The sequence below is a fragment of the Magnolia sinica genome, chromosome 6 (assembly GCF_029962835.1).
Source record: "Magnolia sinica isolate HGM2019 chromosome 6, MsV1, whole genome shotgun sequence".
In the NCBI taxonomy this organism is placed as follows: domain Eukaryota; kingdom Viridiplantae; phylum Streptophyta; class Magnoliopsida; order Magnoliales; family Magnoliaceae; genus Magnolia; species Magnolia sinica.
In genome coordinates this window covers 7,930,966-7,948,217 of record NC_080578.1, presented here as the reverse complement: position 1 = coordinate 7,948,217, position 17,252 = coordinate 7,930,966, and the positions used below count along the sequence as shown (strand labels likewise).

Sequence of the window (17,252 nt, the reverse complement as noted above, 5' to 3'; positions counted from 1 at the left end):
TGCATTTCCAATGATGTGAAATACATGATGGGAAACATTCTTCGCATCCATTGTCTACATGATATAAACACTCCTCAATTTCATCATGAGACACACCGAGCAAGCCAATCCAGGCCATCGAATTCCCTGCCCCCATTGTCAATGTAGCATAAGCCAAGCAGCCGCACCGATCAGCTGTCCAATGCAGAGGCAGGACACCCAAAATTGGAATCCATCAGCAATGGAAACTAGACCAGTAGTCACCAGCAAGCCACCCTTCCCCACATTTAAGATTACTACAGAAGGGTTTAGAAAGTAATCTTACACAAAACACCTAGATTACAGCGTGGGGTGTTTGGATAGAGAGAAAGCAATACATGTACATGGAGACCAATGCAGAAACCTCAGGAAATGAAAAAACTCCATTTAATATGTTTTTGCCAAGAAGTCATTTTCTTTCCTCATTTTTTTGCCATTCCCAAAAAGTCCATTGATGGAGCTTCCTTGGTATCGTTCCGACATTTTCGATGATATGTAATTCACATGTATGATTTTCAGGTGGAAAGGCGTCTGTCTAAAGCATCTGAGTTCACTAATCATTAGTGTTTTTGGTGTATTCTTTTACCTTGTTTCAATAATATTTGTGTGGGGATCTTGCCTAATCCCATCTTTCCTACCAAAAAAATAAAACAAAACAAAAAAACAAAAGAGAAAAAGAAGAAAAAATGCAATTCATCTGGCCATGCTAGTAAATTTAATATTCATCTTGGATATATTTAGAATTCTGAGTAGATGAATAGCTTTCATTTGAGTATAAATAATCAAGAATGATATCGGGGGAAAAAAAAAAAGCCTAATCTGAAGGACAAGGATACCATTGGACCTTACGGACTTCAATGTGGTGTGTGGACTCGCGACGCCAGATCCGCTGTCTGCCACTTTGGACAAGAGTAACATGCTCTCCCTCCTTCAACAGGTCTTGACTCTGGTTGCATGAAAAATTACCAGTGAATTTTAACTTGTAACTACAGAAAAGATAGAAAAAGGAGAGGATAAAAAGAAGACTAGTGTGGCCAAGCACTCAATACCAGTGCAAGGTTCAAAGCACGAGAGAAGGTCTCTTCTGCATCGTCGGAGAACTCCATGTATACAGGCAGCACCCCATGATAAAGTGCCAACCTCTGTTTAACCCTTTCTCTGCCAAGCATGAAAGTTCAATTTCACCTTCTTATAAAAATGAAAGAAAAAAAGAAATCGAACAGATCAAATCTAGAATTGATGATCTTTCAAATTTTCTTGAAAAATAAATTCTTTTGAATTAGAAAGCAATGCCATTTCCAATGGAATTGTTGTAGAAGCTCACCAAATGTTAGAACAATAAATATAAACAAATAGGAACATGAATACAGACATATGTAGTATAGGGTTTTGCTAACATCCCCACCTTCACGTGGATGTTAGTAACGTCCCCAAACATTTTAAATGGCACACAGGGTTACCTATTGTCGATCCGAACAGTTCATTCATTTATACAACTAGGCGCAAGCCATGGTGTAAACATCATGCCAATCGCATGATCCTGAGCTTTTGATGAATAGCATGAAAATGGATAGTCAAGATTGACCAGAGAAATAGAATAGGTCCAATCCTGAAACATCTAGTAGATAGATCCCACTTTGTATTTCTTATGATTTTAAAATAACACTTTAATTTGATGATTCTAACCATGTGATTTATGGCTTGGACGGTTCTAACAAATTGGCCCCATTCAAAGGGTTATGATCATCTTATCGGTGTGATTCTTGCACCATGGCTTGCTCCTAGTTGTATGAATGAATTGTTCAGATCAATGACAGGTCACCCTGTGTGCTGTTCAAAAGGTTTGGGAACATTGCTAACGTCCCCATGAAAGCGCACGCTCGTGTCAATAAAGCTTGCCTACATGCCACGTGTGCCGGTATGGCACATAGGTGCGAGACCCAATCCATCCATTAGGCTGGTCTGACCTTGTACATATTTTCCCAAAAATAAAATCTGGTTCAATCAGCATGGGGACCCCGGTATTGGAAGCTACACGTGTGGGCTTAGCTATATAAATAATGTGTGTGTGTTCCACTAATCTGAACTACTGCATCTGAAGTGATTTTTCATGTCAACAGGACTCACTCATTTGTGAATGCGAAGATGATAGAGGAAGGGCGATAGTGGCTTAACAGCGTCGCCATGGATCCTGTTCTTGTAAAAACAATGATGGCTGTGCCAAGGGTGTTTGCCATTGTGGTTGCATGGAGAGCAAGTATGGTACTTAAGTGGCTCTGATAAAGCTGTCCACAATAAACAGCCTTTAAGAAAAACAAAAGAAAAAGGGTAAAAACAGAAAGAAGTCTAGATAGTGGTCAGGATCATTGATTTGGGTTGGTCTGCACAACCCAACTTCGCCACCAAATCGTAGAAAGAAGGGGCCTTCCCTATTCATTGTAAGTTTTAAGTACCTTGAAATCAGAAGCAGGACCTGGAGTAACTATGCTGTGTGATGACATTGACTCAGTCTTCAGCGCCACGGTATGCATTACCTTAACAGCCTTCAGTGGATACCTAAAATGCATATTCACTAGCTCAGTAGTTGTTAGTGATAATTAGTACACAATACACACACACCATGCATACGCACATTTGTATAAATGTATGTATATACCATACCATTCAAAAGCTTTATCTGTGTGTATGCACATTGATGCATTTTTGTATGCAGGTAGAAACAAACTCAGAGTTGGTTATATACATACCTTTTGACTCGTTATTTTGAGCCCATGTCAAAATAAACCACATCTGTGAAAACCATGACCAGTCCGATTCATTGACGCATTCAGAAATTTATGACAGCACCAACTCATTGACCCATTTCTTCTGGTTTTTTAAAAAAAAAAAAAAAAATCAATCTTTCACTCAGTTCTTCTGAACAGAACCAAATCAATCCCAACTCTTTGGTTGGAATATGTTTCATTGAAACTACTTTTCATAAGACTTCCTCGTGTGCAAAAAGGATAGTGCATTCAACCTGCTGTGTAGAAGATCTACTATAGTTCACATGAACTGACTATCCTAGATGAGAGCCACCAACTCCAACTATTGTCCATGTATGATCCATACTAGATCTCACTAACTACCCATCCTACCTCCTCTACATTCTTGACAGCCCATCTTTGTTTCAGTAGAGTCTTTCAGTGGCATGTTTTGGTCCTCTTCCCCATTATTTAGAAAAGGTGAGCTACCGGTTCAGGTACAAAATACTATAATTACCATGTGGACAATTAGACATCCAACCCATAACCACAACAACCCAATTGCAGAGCGGTGCTCTACCAACTGAGCCATATCCCCCCAAGCCAAGTGGAGCATGCATGAATTTGCAGCCATGGAATTAAGTAGCTGTCTCAGAGTGTGACTCGCTTGGGGACTGAAACTGACTCACCCCAACTTGGTCCTGTTTTGGTCCTGTATCAGTGTGGCGCCTCGTTTCATTTCGGATGGAAACAAATACAACACGGATGATACCAAGTTGTATTGGACAATTTTTCAAACTATGTTTACGGCTCTCTTTCTCATATGGTAAGCCTGATCCATGAAGAACTCTACTGATTGTATCTATAAAACCTATTGAAAATTAAGCAAGCTTCCCATTAGTAATAGGTGAATGGGAGATTCTAGCAACCTCTTTGTTGGATAAGCCATATTATCCAGGAAAAATAAACTTTAATCATACAACCAACAGAGAACAGTGTCTTCTGCACTGTCTAAAAACAAGTAATGACATGCCTGCAATTCATACAAAAAAGTTTACATACTTCCCATGGGCAGTTTCGCCAGATAGCATGATAGCATCGGCACCTTCTCGCACAGCAATAGATATGTCAGAGACTTCTGCCCTTGTTGGAGTTGGATGGTCAATCATGCTTTCCAACATGTTTGTTGCTACAATCACTGGTTTTCCCATGCCACGACACCTTGTGATGATATCCTCCTGTTTGATTGGTGGGTAAACATCAAGTTACTTTATCTTACAACCACCAACTGTAAGGTAAGTTCTTAAACTCATTTACAAGGTAGAGTGCACGGTCATGAATCATTACTCTCAAACTTAACAGTTTCACATTTCCAAGAGTACGTATAGCAAGCTAAAAAGCGTACTTTGAGAGCTGCAAATTTTAGCGTGATAAACTAACTGCCAGAATGATTTGCAGTTGGGAGAAAAAGCTTGAAGGCTTGAAAAAACACCTGCAATAAAGGAACTTCCTCAATAGGAAGCTCAGCTCCAAGGTCTCCACGAGCCACCATTGCCTATCAATATTTGAGTAAGTAAAAACAATTAGGAAGCATTAGAATAGAGACTAATTAGCTCATGGCTTGGGTTGTTATAGCAAAATATCTGGAAACACGATAAATGAGCAATGAAATTCAATGATAACAAAGGTTGAAAGGCTAGACATTAAACCCATGCCTTACAGATTGCCAGCTGCATTTCAAGCTCTGATAAAAAGCTAAAGTAATTCAGACTGACAGCTTATAAATGGCAATTTCTTTCCAAGTCAGAATAAAAGAGTGCAATTTTAAGATTGTGAATGAATCAGTGGATGCACAACTTCAACGGCAGATCTGAGCTATGCAGAACTCAGTCTTAATCACTTGTTGTCAAGTGAAAAATAAATAAATAAATAAATATGGGGGGATTGAACTTTAAAGGCCGAGAACAGGACTTACCCCATCAGATGCAGATATAATCAAATGAAGATTGGGTATCGCATCAGCACTTTCTATTTTGACAATCACATGAATATTTGCACCGCAGACTGCAAACAAAAAAAAAAAAAACTACTATCTTATAATTCTACCCGAAAGAAAAAGAACCCATGCATTAAAACGAAAATACCCACAAAACATGGTCAAACATAAACTCAAAATTTTACTTTTGAGATAGTCTTTCAACTCATGGACCACTTTAGCATCTTTAATGAAAGAAACAGCATAGAAATCAACTTCATTGTCTACCCCAAACTTGATATCTTCCCAGTCCCTTTCTGTGAAAAACAAGGGAGACATTGATATTAGGTAATTTATAGTCACATACAGACAAGCATAAAAGCATATATATATATATATATATATATATATAGCTTTTCTAACAGAAGCAAAAGAAAGTGACCTGTGATGGAAGGCAAGGTTGCACTTTTTCCGCGTACATTTAAGTGACGCCTTGACGTAAGTTCTCCACCATCAATCACTTCACACTTAACCAAATCTGCTGTTTTTGATCTTGCAACTAATGACATCATTCCTCCTATCATGAAACAGAAATATTTTTAAGATTGATTTACAAGGAAGCCACTTAAATATAAGACAAGTGTAAGTGTCACCCTAATCAAGCAAGAGGGTGTAGAGGGTGGTAATCTATGAGAAAATGTTGAGCATCATGAAAACTCATAGTGGGAATATCAAGAATTTAAGAAAAGAGAGTAATGGATATATAAGACGGATTGATCTGAGCTAAGTAGTTCAGATAAGATAAAATTGCTGAAGAAAAACCTCTTGTTAGATTTTGACAGTTTCTTCTGCAGCATTTAGCAATGGAACAAATTATTCAAGTGGAGTATATGGAATGATGTAATGGTGTGGTTGAAAGATAGATGTGGAATGATGGACCTACATAGACGATGGGCCAATATGGGACAGAAAAACCTGATTTGGGACAATGAACAGAATGTATGATGAAGAAGCTGAAGAAGAAGATTGTTCAAGAAGCCTTTTTTATTCTGAAGAGGGAGTTAGTAGAAGTGAAGGTTTGAAGAATTGAGGCAACAGCGAGACAAGATTTGAAAGGATTTCTAGATCCAAAATATCCCTCAATAGAAATTGTATTTTTATTACAAACATCCCAGTCAGCAACCAGTAATGCTAAGAAGGATGATAGACTTTCAGAGAGTCCTGTGACAATGAGTGCTCAGAAGATGGGACTTGGGAGTGATAAAACTGAGTGATATACCTAAGGAGAAGAAACTCTCATTAACTGAAACTATGGAAGGGAAAAAAAAAAGGAACATATTGTGATTGAGTAGATGGCAAAGATAACTTTTCTCAGCAGACAATCAGATCATAGAGTTCATTGGAGCAAAGTTTCTTTCCATCCATAGGAGTGATTTATTCAAGATGGAAAAATTAGAAAGTCATTTTGGGGCATCTAGTTTCAAGTTATTAATCAAGCTTTTGTTCAAGCCTAGACAACTATTCTGCATATTTCATATGGTTTAAGTAAACTGACATATTCAAATATATTAATGACTTCCTTTTTATGTGTAGTTTATGTAAACGCAAACTGTCGTTTTATGGATAATTTCGCCCTGAGTTACATTTTTTGTAGTAGTTTCTTGTCGTGGTATCTTACAATCACTGATAAGTTGCAACACAATCCCTTTTCTTACTATTCGCTCTTCAGCAATAAATAAATCAGCGTTGTTCTATCAATAAAGTGAAGATTGAGAAGGATGTTGCCCATAGAATTCAAGCTGGGTGGGAGAATGGACATGTGCCTCTGGAGTTGTATATGATCATCATGTAACTGAAATGGAATTTTTATTGGAATTAGGATAGCTATAAGACCAGCCATGCATATGGGACTGAATGTTGGCCAGTTAAGGAACAACATGTTTACAGGAAGAGTGTAGCTGAAATGAGGATGTTGAGATGGATGACTAGCAAGACAATGAAGGATAGAATTGAAATGAATGCATCATGGGAACTTCGGAGACGCACCATTATGTAATAAGATGAGGGAAAGTAGACTTGGATGGTTTCGTCATGTGAGAACTGTGTCAGTTTGGAGTGAGTTTGTACAAGTTGAAGGCTCTAAAAGGGCAAGGGGAAGGCCCAAGAGGACATGGGCGGAGGTAGTAAGAAAAGACTTGATAAGCTATGGTCTAACTGAAGTTATGGCCCTTGATAGAGTGGATTGGCAGAACGGGATTCATGTAGCCGATCCCAATTGGTTGGGATAAAGCGTAGATGATGATGATGATGATGATGCCTTGCCAATAGAACTTTTTATTGGGATCAAATAAATAAGAAACTTCCTAACAAAGAAGCCACATCCTAAACTTGAATGCATTTATCTAGCTATGAATCAGCATGAGAGGAACAACACTTACCATCAACGAATACTACATCCCCAACCTCTACATCATTCACGAAATCATCATAATTTACACTAACAGTGTTTTCAGCATTAACTCCTCTTTTAATAGTGAAATTGAACTCTTGGCCCTCCTTAAGCAAGATAGGCTGAGGCAAGTCTCCACTTCTAACCTCAGGGCCCTAGAAAATTTCCACAAGATGTAGTAGTCGTAACTTTAGTGAAAGAAGCTGACAAACAGTATTAAGAATCAACTCAATACAAAACAAACTACACAGAGTATACTTAAGATGGTTATTTTGAGATTACAAATTTATGAAAACATATAGTTAATAAGAAAAAACTATGTGTAGATAGAGAACGGGATCATTCAATCATTGTCCCTCGGTATAAACTTCAATGGCCTGTGACACCATGGCTCAGTGGTAGACTCACAAGAGTTTCAACATGAGGTCATGGGTTCGAGCACCCATTGTGGTGTGAGTGCACAAGCATGTGTGAAAAAATAAATAAACTACAATGTGAATACCAGAAAGCCAGCAGACGTGATAGCTTATCATCAAATGAGCAATTCAACTTCAACCTTCTACAAGTTTCAAAAGATAGATGCAAGCACCTTAGGGCTTGTGTGATTATTGCACTGACAGAACTCCACAATGCGGGTTTGAGAATCAAGGGGATAAGGATTTTCATCATGCATGCACACGCATAGGGGCACACCTAGTGCTGTTTAAGGGAAGCATTGCATCTCTGATGGTGTGGCAATGGATCAAGTTTGGCTGGGTCAAGCAGAACCGAACGTCAGATGTTTATTTCTTAGCTGAAACTCAAGCCCGGATTCAGCCACATGCCCCAAAATCTGTCCCAACCATATTTGAGAACAGATTTAACTTGTTTCTAGAAAAAAAAAAAAAAAAGGAGAGTAAAGGCACAAAGAATCATGAGGAAATGCAAGGAAAAAATCAGGGGAACATATGGGACGCCCAATAGAAATGTGACAGAATTCAGTGGATGAGCATGTCTACATTCTTTTTTTACTTCAGACTGAGTATAGTTATTTTTCAATGTGATTGATAAATATAGAATACAACCGTATGCCTTATTAAATAAAATATATGAAGTAAGAAATAATAAAATAAAAAATAATAATAATAAGGAAATAGAGAAAGTTCTTCCAAGTTTTGCACGTTTCGCAATTTAAACATATGAAGCCAATATTACCAGTGCTTGATAATAAATAGGTAAGCCTAAGAATAAAGCATCTCTATCATGTTACTCATAGTAAAAATGTTGGAGAAAGTCCTTAAATAAATAAAACATGCCCATATGCAACAAACACACCTTGGTATCCAGCATTATGGCAATAACGTTGTCTTTAGATTGAGCATTATATTCTTTAACAAAGTCAATAGTTTTCTGATGTGACGCATGGTCTCCATGGGACATGTTCAGTCTTGCTACATTCATTCCTGCTTCTGCCAGTTTCCATATCATTTCACGTGTATTTGTTGAAGGCCCAATTGTACCAACTATCTTTGTTTTTCTTCTTGCACCTGTCTCCCCCAACTTGTAAACATTCGAAAGAAACCCAGAGGAGTTCGATTTTTCCTAATAAAGTTGAAATTACAATTGGTTAAAGACAGTATCAAAGATCTAAAAGAAAAGAAAAAAAAAAAAACAAATCTAAGGATCTAAAAGAAAATATCAAAGTAATACTAACATAAGTATATCAAAGGCTACAAATCGAAACTCACGTGCCCCTACTCTTAATGTTTTGTGTGTGTGAGAGAGAGAGAATGAGAGAGAGAGAGAGAGAGAGAGAGAGAGAGAGAGGGCATGATTCGAAACCTATTCACAATTGTTAATGTACATATAGTCTCCAATCAGCCAATAGCAGGATTTTGAAGACTTGGTTATTACAAGCATAGAACGCGAAATATATAGCAAGGATGTTTACACAAATACAATTCTAGACATGCCAAAGATGTGATGGGGTTGTCCTCCTTAGTTTAGGGGAGAGACAGTGCAGCGGGTTGAAAATTCGGAGTGTTTCACTGTGCTGCTCGACCGGTCGTGGGTGGCGCTCAACCAGTCGAGTGGGGCTCGACTCAAAGTCCAGTGACCAATTGATGTATTTTCTCCGAGGAGCTCGACCAATCAAGGGAGGTGCTCGACTAGTCGAGTGGGCCGCTCGACCGGTCGAGGACTCAGCTCGACCAGTCGAGCTTACGCAGATTTAAGTCCGGATCTTGTGCGGAATGCGGAAATCTAAGGCCCTTTCGCAAGGGGTGCGAAAGGGAGTTTCCTAAACTATAAATAGGGGTGCCTAGGGCTTTTTTAGGTAATGCAAGAGGGTTTCCTAAAGTTTTGCAAGGGTTTGCTAAAGGGTTTAGGGCTATCAAAGGTGTGAGAGAAAAAGAGAGAGGAAGCTTGTGGAAGGAAGGTTCTGCTCGTAAAGGTGATCTACTGTGCAATAGATATTTCAGCGTTTCTACGTCCTCGTGATCGGTGAGATTTCTCTGTTTTTCTCTTATTCTCTTATTGTTTATCCACTCCTGCGTGAGTGAAGAAGGTTTGATCCAAGCGAGGTGTGCTTGTGATCGGTTGTAACATTCTACTTCATAGTGGATTATTGATCTGAACAAGGTCCCGTGGTTTTTACCTCTCTGAGGGTTTTCCATGTAAAAATCTCCTGTGTCATGTGGTTTGTGCTTTGATTTATTTCATTGCTTTATATCCCATAATTCTGGTGCTTTGGGAGGCTAGTCCTAAGGTTTTGTGCAACGGCCCCCAACAAAGTGGTATCAGAGCTAAGTTCATTGAACGGAGTGGGATCGGTTCTGAATTATGGAAGGTGGCTCATCAAGGATGATCAGCCTCAATGGTTCTAATTGGACCATATGAAAGGCTAAGATGGAGGACTTGCTATATTGTAAGGACCTATATTCTCCAATTTTAGGCATATCAGCAAAATCCAAGGATATGTCTGATGATGATTGGAAGAAGATGGACCGGAAAGCGGTGGAGTTTATTAGACAATGGCTGGATGATTCTGTGTTCCACCATGTGTCTATGGAGACCTCAGCCGCTAGCCTATGGCTGAAATTGGAAGGGTTGTATGAGAGGAAAACAGCCGGTAATAAAATCTTCTTGATAAGACGACATGTGAATCTTAAGTTCAAATATGGTGCCTCTCTGGCCGAGCACATGAATGAGGTCAGCAATATAGTGAACCAGCTCTCTGCTATGAAGATGGTTATGGATGATGAATTGCAGGCTTTGTTATTGCTTAGTTCATTGCTTGACAGTTGGGAGACATTGATGGTGTCTCTAAGTAACTCCGCGCCAGACGGAAAGATATTTATGGAACAGGTAACCAGTTGTCTCTTCAATGAGGAGACAAGGAGGAAGTCTCAGGGGTCTACTCAGCAAGAGGCCCTTGTGACACAGGAACGGGGGAGAGGAAAGAACAAGAAGGGTGGGAAGGCCCGAGATAAATCAAGAGGCAAGTCGAGTACCAGGAAGGATGTTGAATGCTGGAATTGTGGCAAGAAGGGTCACTACAAGCATGAATGTCGTGGTAAGAAGAACGACAAGAAAGGAAAAGGAAATGAGAAGGAAGATGAATCAGATTCCACTGCGGTCGCTTCAGATGGCGACGTTGTGGTTATTCTTTCAACAGATCACGATATATGTCTCACGGCTACGAGTCAGGACAACGATTGGGTAATTGACTCGGGAGCCTCTTTTCATACGACTCCACGCAGGAACTTCTTCACAAGCTATAAGTCAAGTGACTATGAGACCGTGAAGATGGAAAATTCTGGCATATCAAAGATCGTAGGGGTCGGTGATATTTGTGTAAAGATCGATGTGGGCTTCACATTGGTGCTCAGGGATGTGAGGCATATCCTAGACCTTCGCCTCAACTTGATGTCGACGGGAAAGCTAGATGATGATGGCTATGAAAGCCGGTTTACTGGTGGGAGCTGGAAGCTCATCAAGGGTTCGTTGATCACAGCTAGAGGAAAGAAGTGTTACACCATTTACAAGACAAGTGTTAGTGTATACAAGGGTAGGTTGAACACAGCAGAAGATTCAGCTATTGACATGTGGCACAGGCATCTAGGCCACATGAGTGAAAAGGGGCTTCAGGTACTAGCAAGGAAGCGGCTCCTTCCAGACGTGACAGGTATACCTCTCAAAACCTGTATTGATTATTTATCAAGGAAACAGCATAGAGTTTCATTTATTAAATCTGTTTCTCATGTTAATAAAGTACGTGCATTAGATTTGGTTTATTCTGATGTTTATGGTCCTATGAGGACAAAGACCTTGGGTGGGGCATTGTATTTTGTCACTTTTATAAATGATGCATCTAAGAGGGTTTGGGTTTATGCTTTGAAATCCAAGGATGAGGTCTTTAGTGTATTTAAATTATTTCATGCTATGGTCGAGAGACAGACAGGTAGATCATTGAAGTGCATCCACACTGACAATGGTGGTGAATACAGTGGTGACTTTCATGAGTATTGTAAGTCCCTAGGTATACGGCATGAACAGACGGTTTCCAAAACCCCCCAGTGTAATGGTGTGGTTGAGCGAATGAATCGCACCATTGTAGAGAGAATCAGACGCATGTTATCCCATGCGAAATTATCCAAGACGTTGTGGGGAGAAACAATGCACACAGCAGTGTATCTGATAACAGGTCTTCACTGGACAGGATCCATCGTACAGTCATCTCAGTGTATCTGATAAACAGGTCTTCATCAGCCCCGTTGAATGGATAAGTGCCTGAGAAGGTGTGGACTGGACAGGATCCATCGTACAGTCATTTCAGGGTGTTTGGATGCAGGGCATCCATTCACGTACCAAAGGACGAGAGGTCTAAGCTCGATATAAAGATTAGGCAGTGTATGTTCTTGGGGTACAGTGATAAAAAGTTTGGTTACAGATTATGGGATCCGACCGAGAAGAAGCTCGTCAGGAGCAAAGATGTGGTTTTCCTTGAAGATCAGTGTATAGAAGACATTTGTAAGTCAGAGAAGAACCAGCCTAATTCAGGTGAGCTAGAAGACATGAATCCGATTATTCCTCCCGTGGTGCCTGATGATGGGGGAGTACAATAAGGTGCAGAGGACGAGGGAGTTCCTTCAGAAAATGGATCAGGGGAACAGCCCCCACTTGATCCACCTGTTGAGCCACAGGTGAGGAAGTCATTTAGGGACAGACAGCTGTTCAAAAGGTACTCGCCGCATGAGTACATTTTGCTGACTGATGGGGGAGAGCCAGAAGATTATTCTGAGACCTTACCCGACGAGCAAAAGAGGGAGTGGTTGAGAGCTATGCAAGAGGAGATGAGATCCTTGCATAAAAACCACACATATGATATGATGAAGTGGATACTGCAGTATCTAAGAGGCTCATCCAGGTTGAGCCTATGCTATGGTAACGGAAAACCTGTGTTAGAGAGCTACACAAATGCAGATATGGCAGGCGACATAGACTCCAGGAAGTCTACATCGGTGTTCATATTCACATTTGCAGGGGGAGCGGTCTCTTGGCAGAGCAAGCTACAGAAGGTTGTAGCATTGTCGACAATAGAGGCCGAGTACATTGCAATCACAAAGGCATGTAAAGAGATGCTTTAGATGAAAAGGTTCCTACAAGAACTTAGCCTGAAGCAGGAGGAACACGTGGTCTATTGCGATAGTCAAAGTGATATACACTTGAGCAAAAATCCAAGTCAGCATTCCAATTTGAAGCACATAGAGATTCAATATATCTGGATCAGGGATACTTTGGAACAAAAGGTGTTACAGCTTGAGAAAGTCCACATGGACGATAATGGGTCAAACATGATGACCAAGGTTTTGCTCAAGGGCAAGTTTGAGATTTATAGAAACCAGGCTGGCTTGAAAAAGGTAAATTTCTCCTGAGTCGAAAAGAAGAAGATTTGATGGGGTTTTCCTCCTCAGTTCAGGGGAGAGACAGTGCAGCAGGTTGAAAATTCGGAGTGTTTCACCGTGCTGCTTGACCGGTCGAGTGGGCTGCTCGACTGGTCGTGGGTGGTGCTCCACTAGTCGAGTGGGGCTCGACTCAAAGTCCAGCGACCAATTAATGTATTTTCTCCGAGGTGCTCGACCAATCGAGTGGGCTGCTCGACCGGTTGAGGACTCAGCTCGACCAATCGAACTTACGCAGATTTAAGTCCGGATCTTGTACGTACTGCAGAAATCCAATACCCTTTCGCAAGAGGTGCGAAAGGGAGTTTCCTAAACTATAAGTAGGGGTGCCTAGGGCTTTTCTAAGTAATGCAAGAGGGTTTCCTAAAGCTTTGCAAGGGTTTGTTAAAGGGTTTAGGGCTATCAAAGGTGTGAGAAAGAGAGAGAGGAAGCTTGTAGAAGGGAGGTTCTGCTCGTAGAGGTGATCTACTGTGCACTCGACATCTCAGCGCTTCTACGTCCTCGTGATCGGTGAGATCTCTCCGTTTTTCTCTTATTCTCTTATTGTTTATCCACTCCTGCGTGAGTGAAGAGGTTTGATCCAAGCAAGGTGTGCTTGTGATCGGTCGTAACGTTCTACTTCATAATGAATTATTAATCTGGACGAGGTCCCGTGGTTTTTACCTCTTTGAGGGTTTTCCACGTAAAAATTTCTTGTGTCGTGTGGTTTGTGCTTTGATTTATTTCATTGCTTTATTATCCCATAATTCTGGTGTTTTGGGATGCTAAATCCTAAGGTTTTGTGCAACGGCCCCCAACGAGATGATCATGATTTTAAAACGCAGTGCCATGACTTGATGCTCGACTGAGTTACTCAGTTTTACTGAAGTCCGAGGACTTGGTCGGGTACTCGAGACTATTCAAAATCTTGGCCCAGTTGAATTCGGTTCTCTACTGACCGAGTACACTGTCAATTTCGAGTTTTAAACCTTGAAATAATTGTGAGTCTAGAGAAAAGTAAGCCAGGATACAAGCCCAAGAATCAAAGCCAATAAACAATGCAAAGCAACCAATGTGAGGGAAAGTTTTGTATAAAACCCTTGTACCAAATTATGATATAAGTGAATCCCATGACCTATCAGTCAAGCAGGCCCACCACCTGCCATTGGTATGATCCTGCTACGATTTCATTTCATGAGCAGTTAGTGGGTCACACTTGCCACTAACCCCCAATCAGGATGGGACTGTAATGTCATTTGCTAATGCAGATTTCATTCAGATTTTGTTCTACACAAGATCATTCTTCTAGACGCATTTGTCTTTTAACCACTCATTCTATTAGGCGTGTTCTATTACTACCATTTTTCTATAAACTAGAGAAGAAGACTCATGTGTGTTTTGAACCCCCATAAAAGTCAGGTGCAAGTGCTACAGAATGAGGTTTTGCTGATATTGCATCGGAGAATGACATCATCAAAATGCACACTAACCCTTGCCTTTACCGCTTACACCCCATATTTAGCAGGTGCAAGATGCACACAAAGTCGGCTTCTTAAATCCTGAGGGGCTGTTTAGAATATTCAAGCAAAGTTGCGTCGGCACAGGCAACTAGTCTATAGCTTTTCAAACACATTTATGCAAAGGAACCTAGGAGAAAAAGGACATTGTGTCTCTAAAATATGACCATTAGCAAGGATTGTATCTTTACAAAATGATGGAATAATAATGAGGTTATCCGTAGTTCAAGGTACAAATAGAGAACACAATGTTTAATGCACATCCATCACATGTGCCAAATGTCTCACATGTGTGACCATTCAAGTTCAAGCACCCCCCACATGTGTACATGTTTACCATCAATCTTCAAGTACCCAATATGCGTCATGTGTCAATGTGCATATGTAAGATAACTGCTACATATGCCACTATTAACAATAAGCTCCCCATATGTATTACAATCCATCCTTAATCCCCAGTTCTAAAGTGCTTGACAAACAAAGAACAGTATAGCTAGTCCCAATCTAGATAGTCTGTGCTCACACAGCTGAACCTAGACAACGTGTACCCACACAACTTTGCTTGCATCCAAACAGCCAAAAGAAAGATTTTCAACTGAAGGAAATTTCCAAAACTAAGAACCCCAAAAATGATCAAGAATCCAGTGATAGTTTATAACATTTTTCTAAACAGTAATGAGTCGACATTCTTACGCACATCACGCACGTAAGGCCATCGAGACCATCAAAATGGCGGGGCAGATTGGGGATGGAACATAGGTCATAAATCACACTGATCATGCAACCATGATCATCCAATTTATCACATCATCACTGTGATCTTCTTTCTTCTTTTTTTTTTGTAGTATGCTGTATACAAAATCGTGGTCAGCGATTTGGATGGTCTGGATTTCAGTACAACTACACCATGTGTTCTATTAAAATGGTGATGAACCATCGTGAATGTGTAGCCATGAAGAAACGGAACACCTTTCACTGCTCAAAGTTTCAACTATTATGGACCGTCCATTAGTTCCAAGCTAAACTTCACCGGTGAAATACCACACTGGTCGGACTATTCTAGCCATCCAAATGCTGGCCTTCTCTTTTATAGCCATCCATCGTCTAAGCCCTTGATGGAATGGTTAGGATCGTCTAAGAAAAGTGGTTCTTTAGAAACACGAGGAGTCAAATCATAGGACCACAGGATGAGCTGCTCAAATTGATGATTGAACCTATTTATCCATAAACAATCTCAACCATCCAGGCAATCGAGCTGATAGTTAAAATCTTCAGATGGGTGTAGATTTTACTCAGCGGGTAGTAAAGATCAGGATGTATAGAATGAACGATACAGATCAATGGATTAGACTGTCCACACATTCAATTACAACTCAAAGAACTATAATTCACAGGCGTACAGTGCACTGGATTGTTTCTCTTCATCCAACTCAACAAATCAATAGCATAAGAATAAGCAATTCAAAGAGGAAATCGGATTGCGTACTGAGTAACTCTAGGCTTTTAGCATACTGAGTAAACTCTATTGGGCCTACCGTGAATGTGTGTGGTTTATCCACACCGTCTATCCATTTTTCCATTTAATTTTAGTTGTTGAGTCCAAAATTGAAGCATATATAAAGCTCAAATGGACCACACCACATGAAACAGTGGGAATAATGATTTCTACCGTTGAAACCTTCCTAGGCCGACAGTGGTATTTATTTGACATCAACCTATTAATAAGATCACACTGACATGTACGAAAGGAAAACACAAATATCAGCTTGATCTAAAACTTATGTGTTCCCTATGAATTCGCTTGATCTAAAACTTATGTGTCCCCTATGAATTTTTCAACGGTAGACATTCAATTTACAATGTTTCCTGTCGTGTGGTCCACTTGAGCTTTGGAAATTATACGGTAAAGTGAATTTACTAAGTACGCAATCCGCTTCCTAAGAATTTCCACAAGAAATGGAAATAAAGACAAGAAAAAAGAAAGTAAAAGGCGTACAAGATCTAAAGGACCATTGGCTTTTGCCGGATCAGCTCTTTCATTTCTCTCCGTCAATCTCATGGACACCGCGAGACCGTTGCCGACAGATCCTGATTTGATTCCAGATGAAAATCTACTCAGATATGGAGACGACGAGAGACGATGGAAGCGCTTTCCTTTCTCGTTTACGCATTTCAATGCTGAGATTTGCGTGGAGAAGCTCATCTCCGTCACAGACGCCATGCCTTTCCTTCTAGAAGGTTCTTGAATTTCTATTCTTTTTGAGAGACAGAAGTAGAGACAATTTATAGGAAAGAGGGAAAGGTAGCGTTCGATTCTCTCGGCCCGTGTTCCGCGCGCGCCAACGAACTCGTCAAAAGAATCGGACGAATTTTTAAATCCTCGACCCGAGGATATCCATAGTATACTCTGTTTTTTTTTTTTTTGGGAGAAGTGGAGCCCATGGTTCTATTAGCCAGAGAATTTATCTGCCGGGACCCAACGTGGATGAATCCTTCACCAATCATCCAAATATGTAGATTCTAGCCTGCCTCATAACTGTTCTCGACTGTTGATTTTCAGATAAAGAATTGAATGGATGGGATTTCCCTATCAAGGAGAATTTTTTGGAAAGGTCCATTCCTGGTGAG

At 40.3% G+C, this 17,252-nt stretch overlaps 1 protein-coding gene across 4 annotated transcripts; it reads right to left on the bottom strand.

Annotated features, from left to right (window-relative positions):
• LOC131248155 (pyruvate kinase isozyme G, chloroplastic-like) lies at window positions 1-17,004 on the bottom strand. Of its 4 annotated transcripts, none has more exons than XM_058248240.1 (13): window positions 16,621-17,004; window positions 8,501-8,767; window positions 7,176-7,341; window positions 5,180-5,314; window positions 4,944-5,054; window positions 4,738-4,826; window positions 4,255-4,317; window positions 3,825-4,000; window positions 2,472-2,574; window positions 2,146-2,303; window positions 1,068-1,176; window positions 863-964; window positions 1-255 (listed from the first exon to the last, which is right to left on the bottom strand). In XM_058248240.1, exons 1-13 carry the CDS (start codon window positions 16,843-16,845, stop codon window positions 139-141), a joined length of 1,821 nt encoding a protein of 606 aa, XP_058104223.1. In that variant the 5' UTR covers window positions 16,846-17,004; the 3' UTR covers window positions 1-138. The 4 variants fall into 4 exon arrangements, with proteins under 4 accessions (XP_058104223.1, XP_058104226.1, XP_058104225.1 ...); XM_058248243.1 differs by lacking the exon at window positions 1-255 and adding an exon at window positions 257-275 and having other exon boundaries at window positions 16,621-16,999; XM_058248242.1 differs by lacking the exon at window positions 1-255 and adding an exon at window positions 365-652 and having other exon boundaries at window positions 16,621-17,000.
• Window positions 17,005-17,252: the final 248 nt, after the last annotated feature.

Coding starts and splice junctions, on each gene's coding strand:
- LOC131248155 (XM_058248240.1), bottom strand. CDS start 16,845: ATGGCGTCTGTGACGGAGATGAGCTTCTCCACGCAAATCTCAGCATTG. Junction 4,318..4,737: donor TTATATCTGCATCTGATGGG/GTAAGTCCTGTT, acceptor AAATATTGATAG/GCAATGGTGGCTCGTGGAGA. Junction 2,304..2,471: donor GTCCTGCTTCTGATTTCAAG/GTACTTAAAACT, acceptor TATTGTGGACAG/CTTTATCAGAGCCACTTAAG.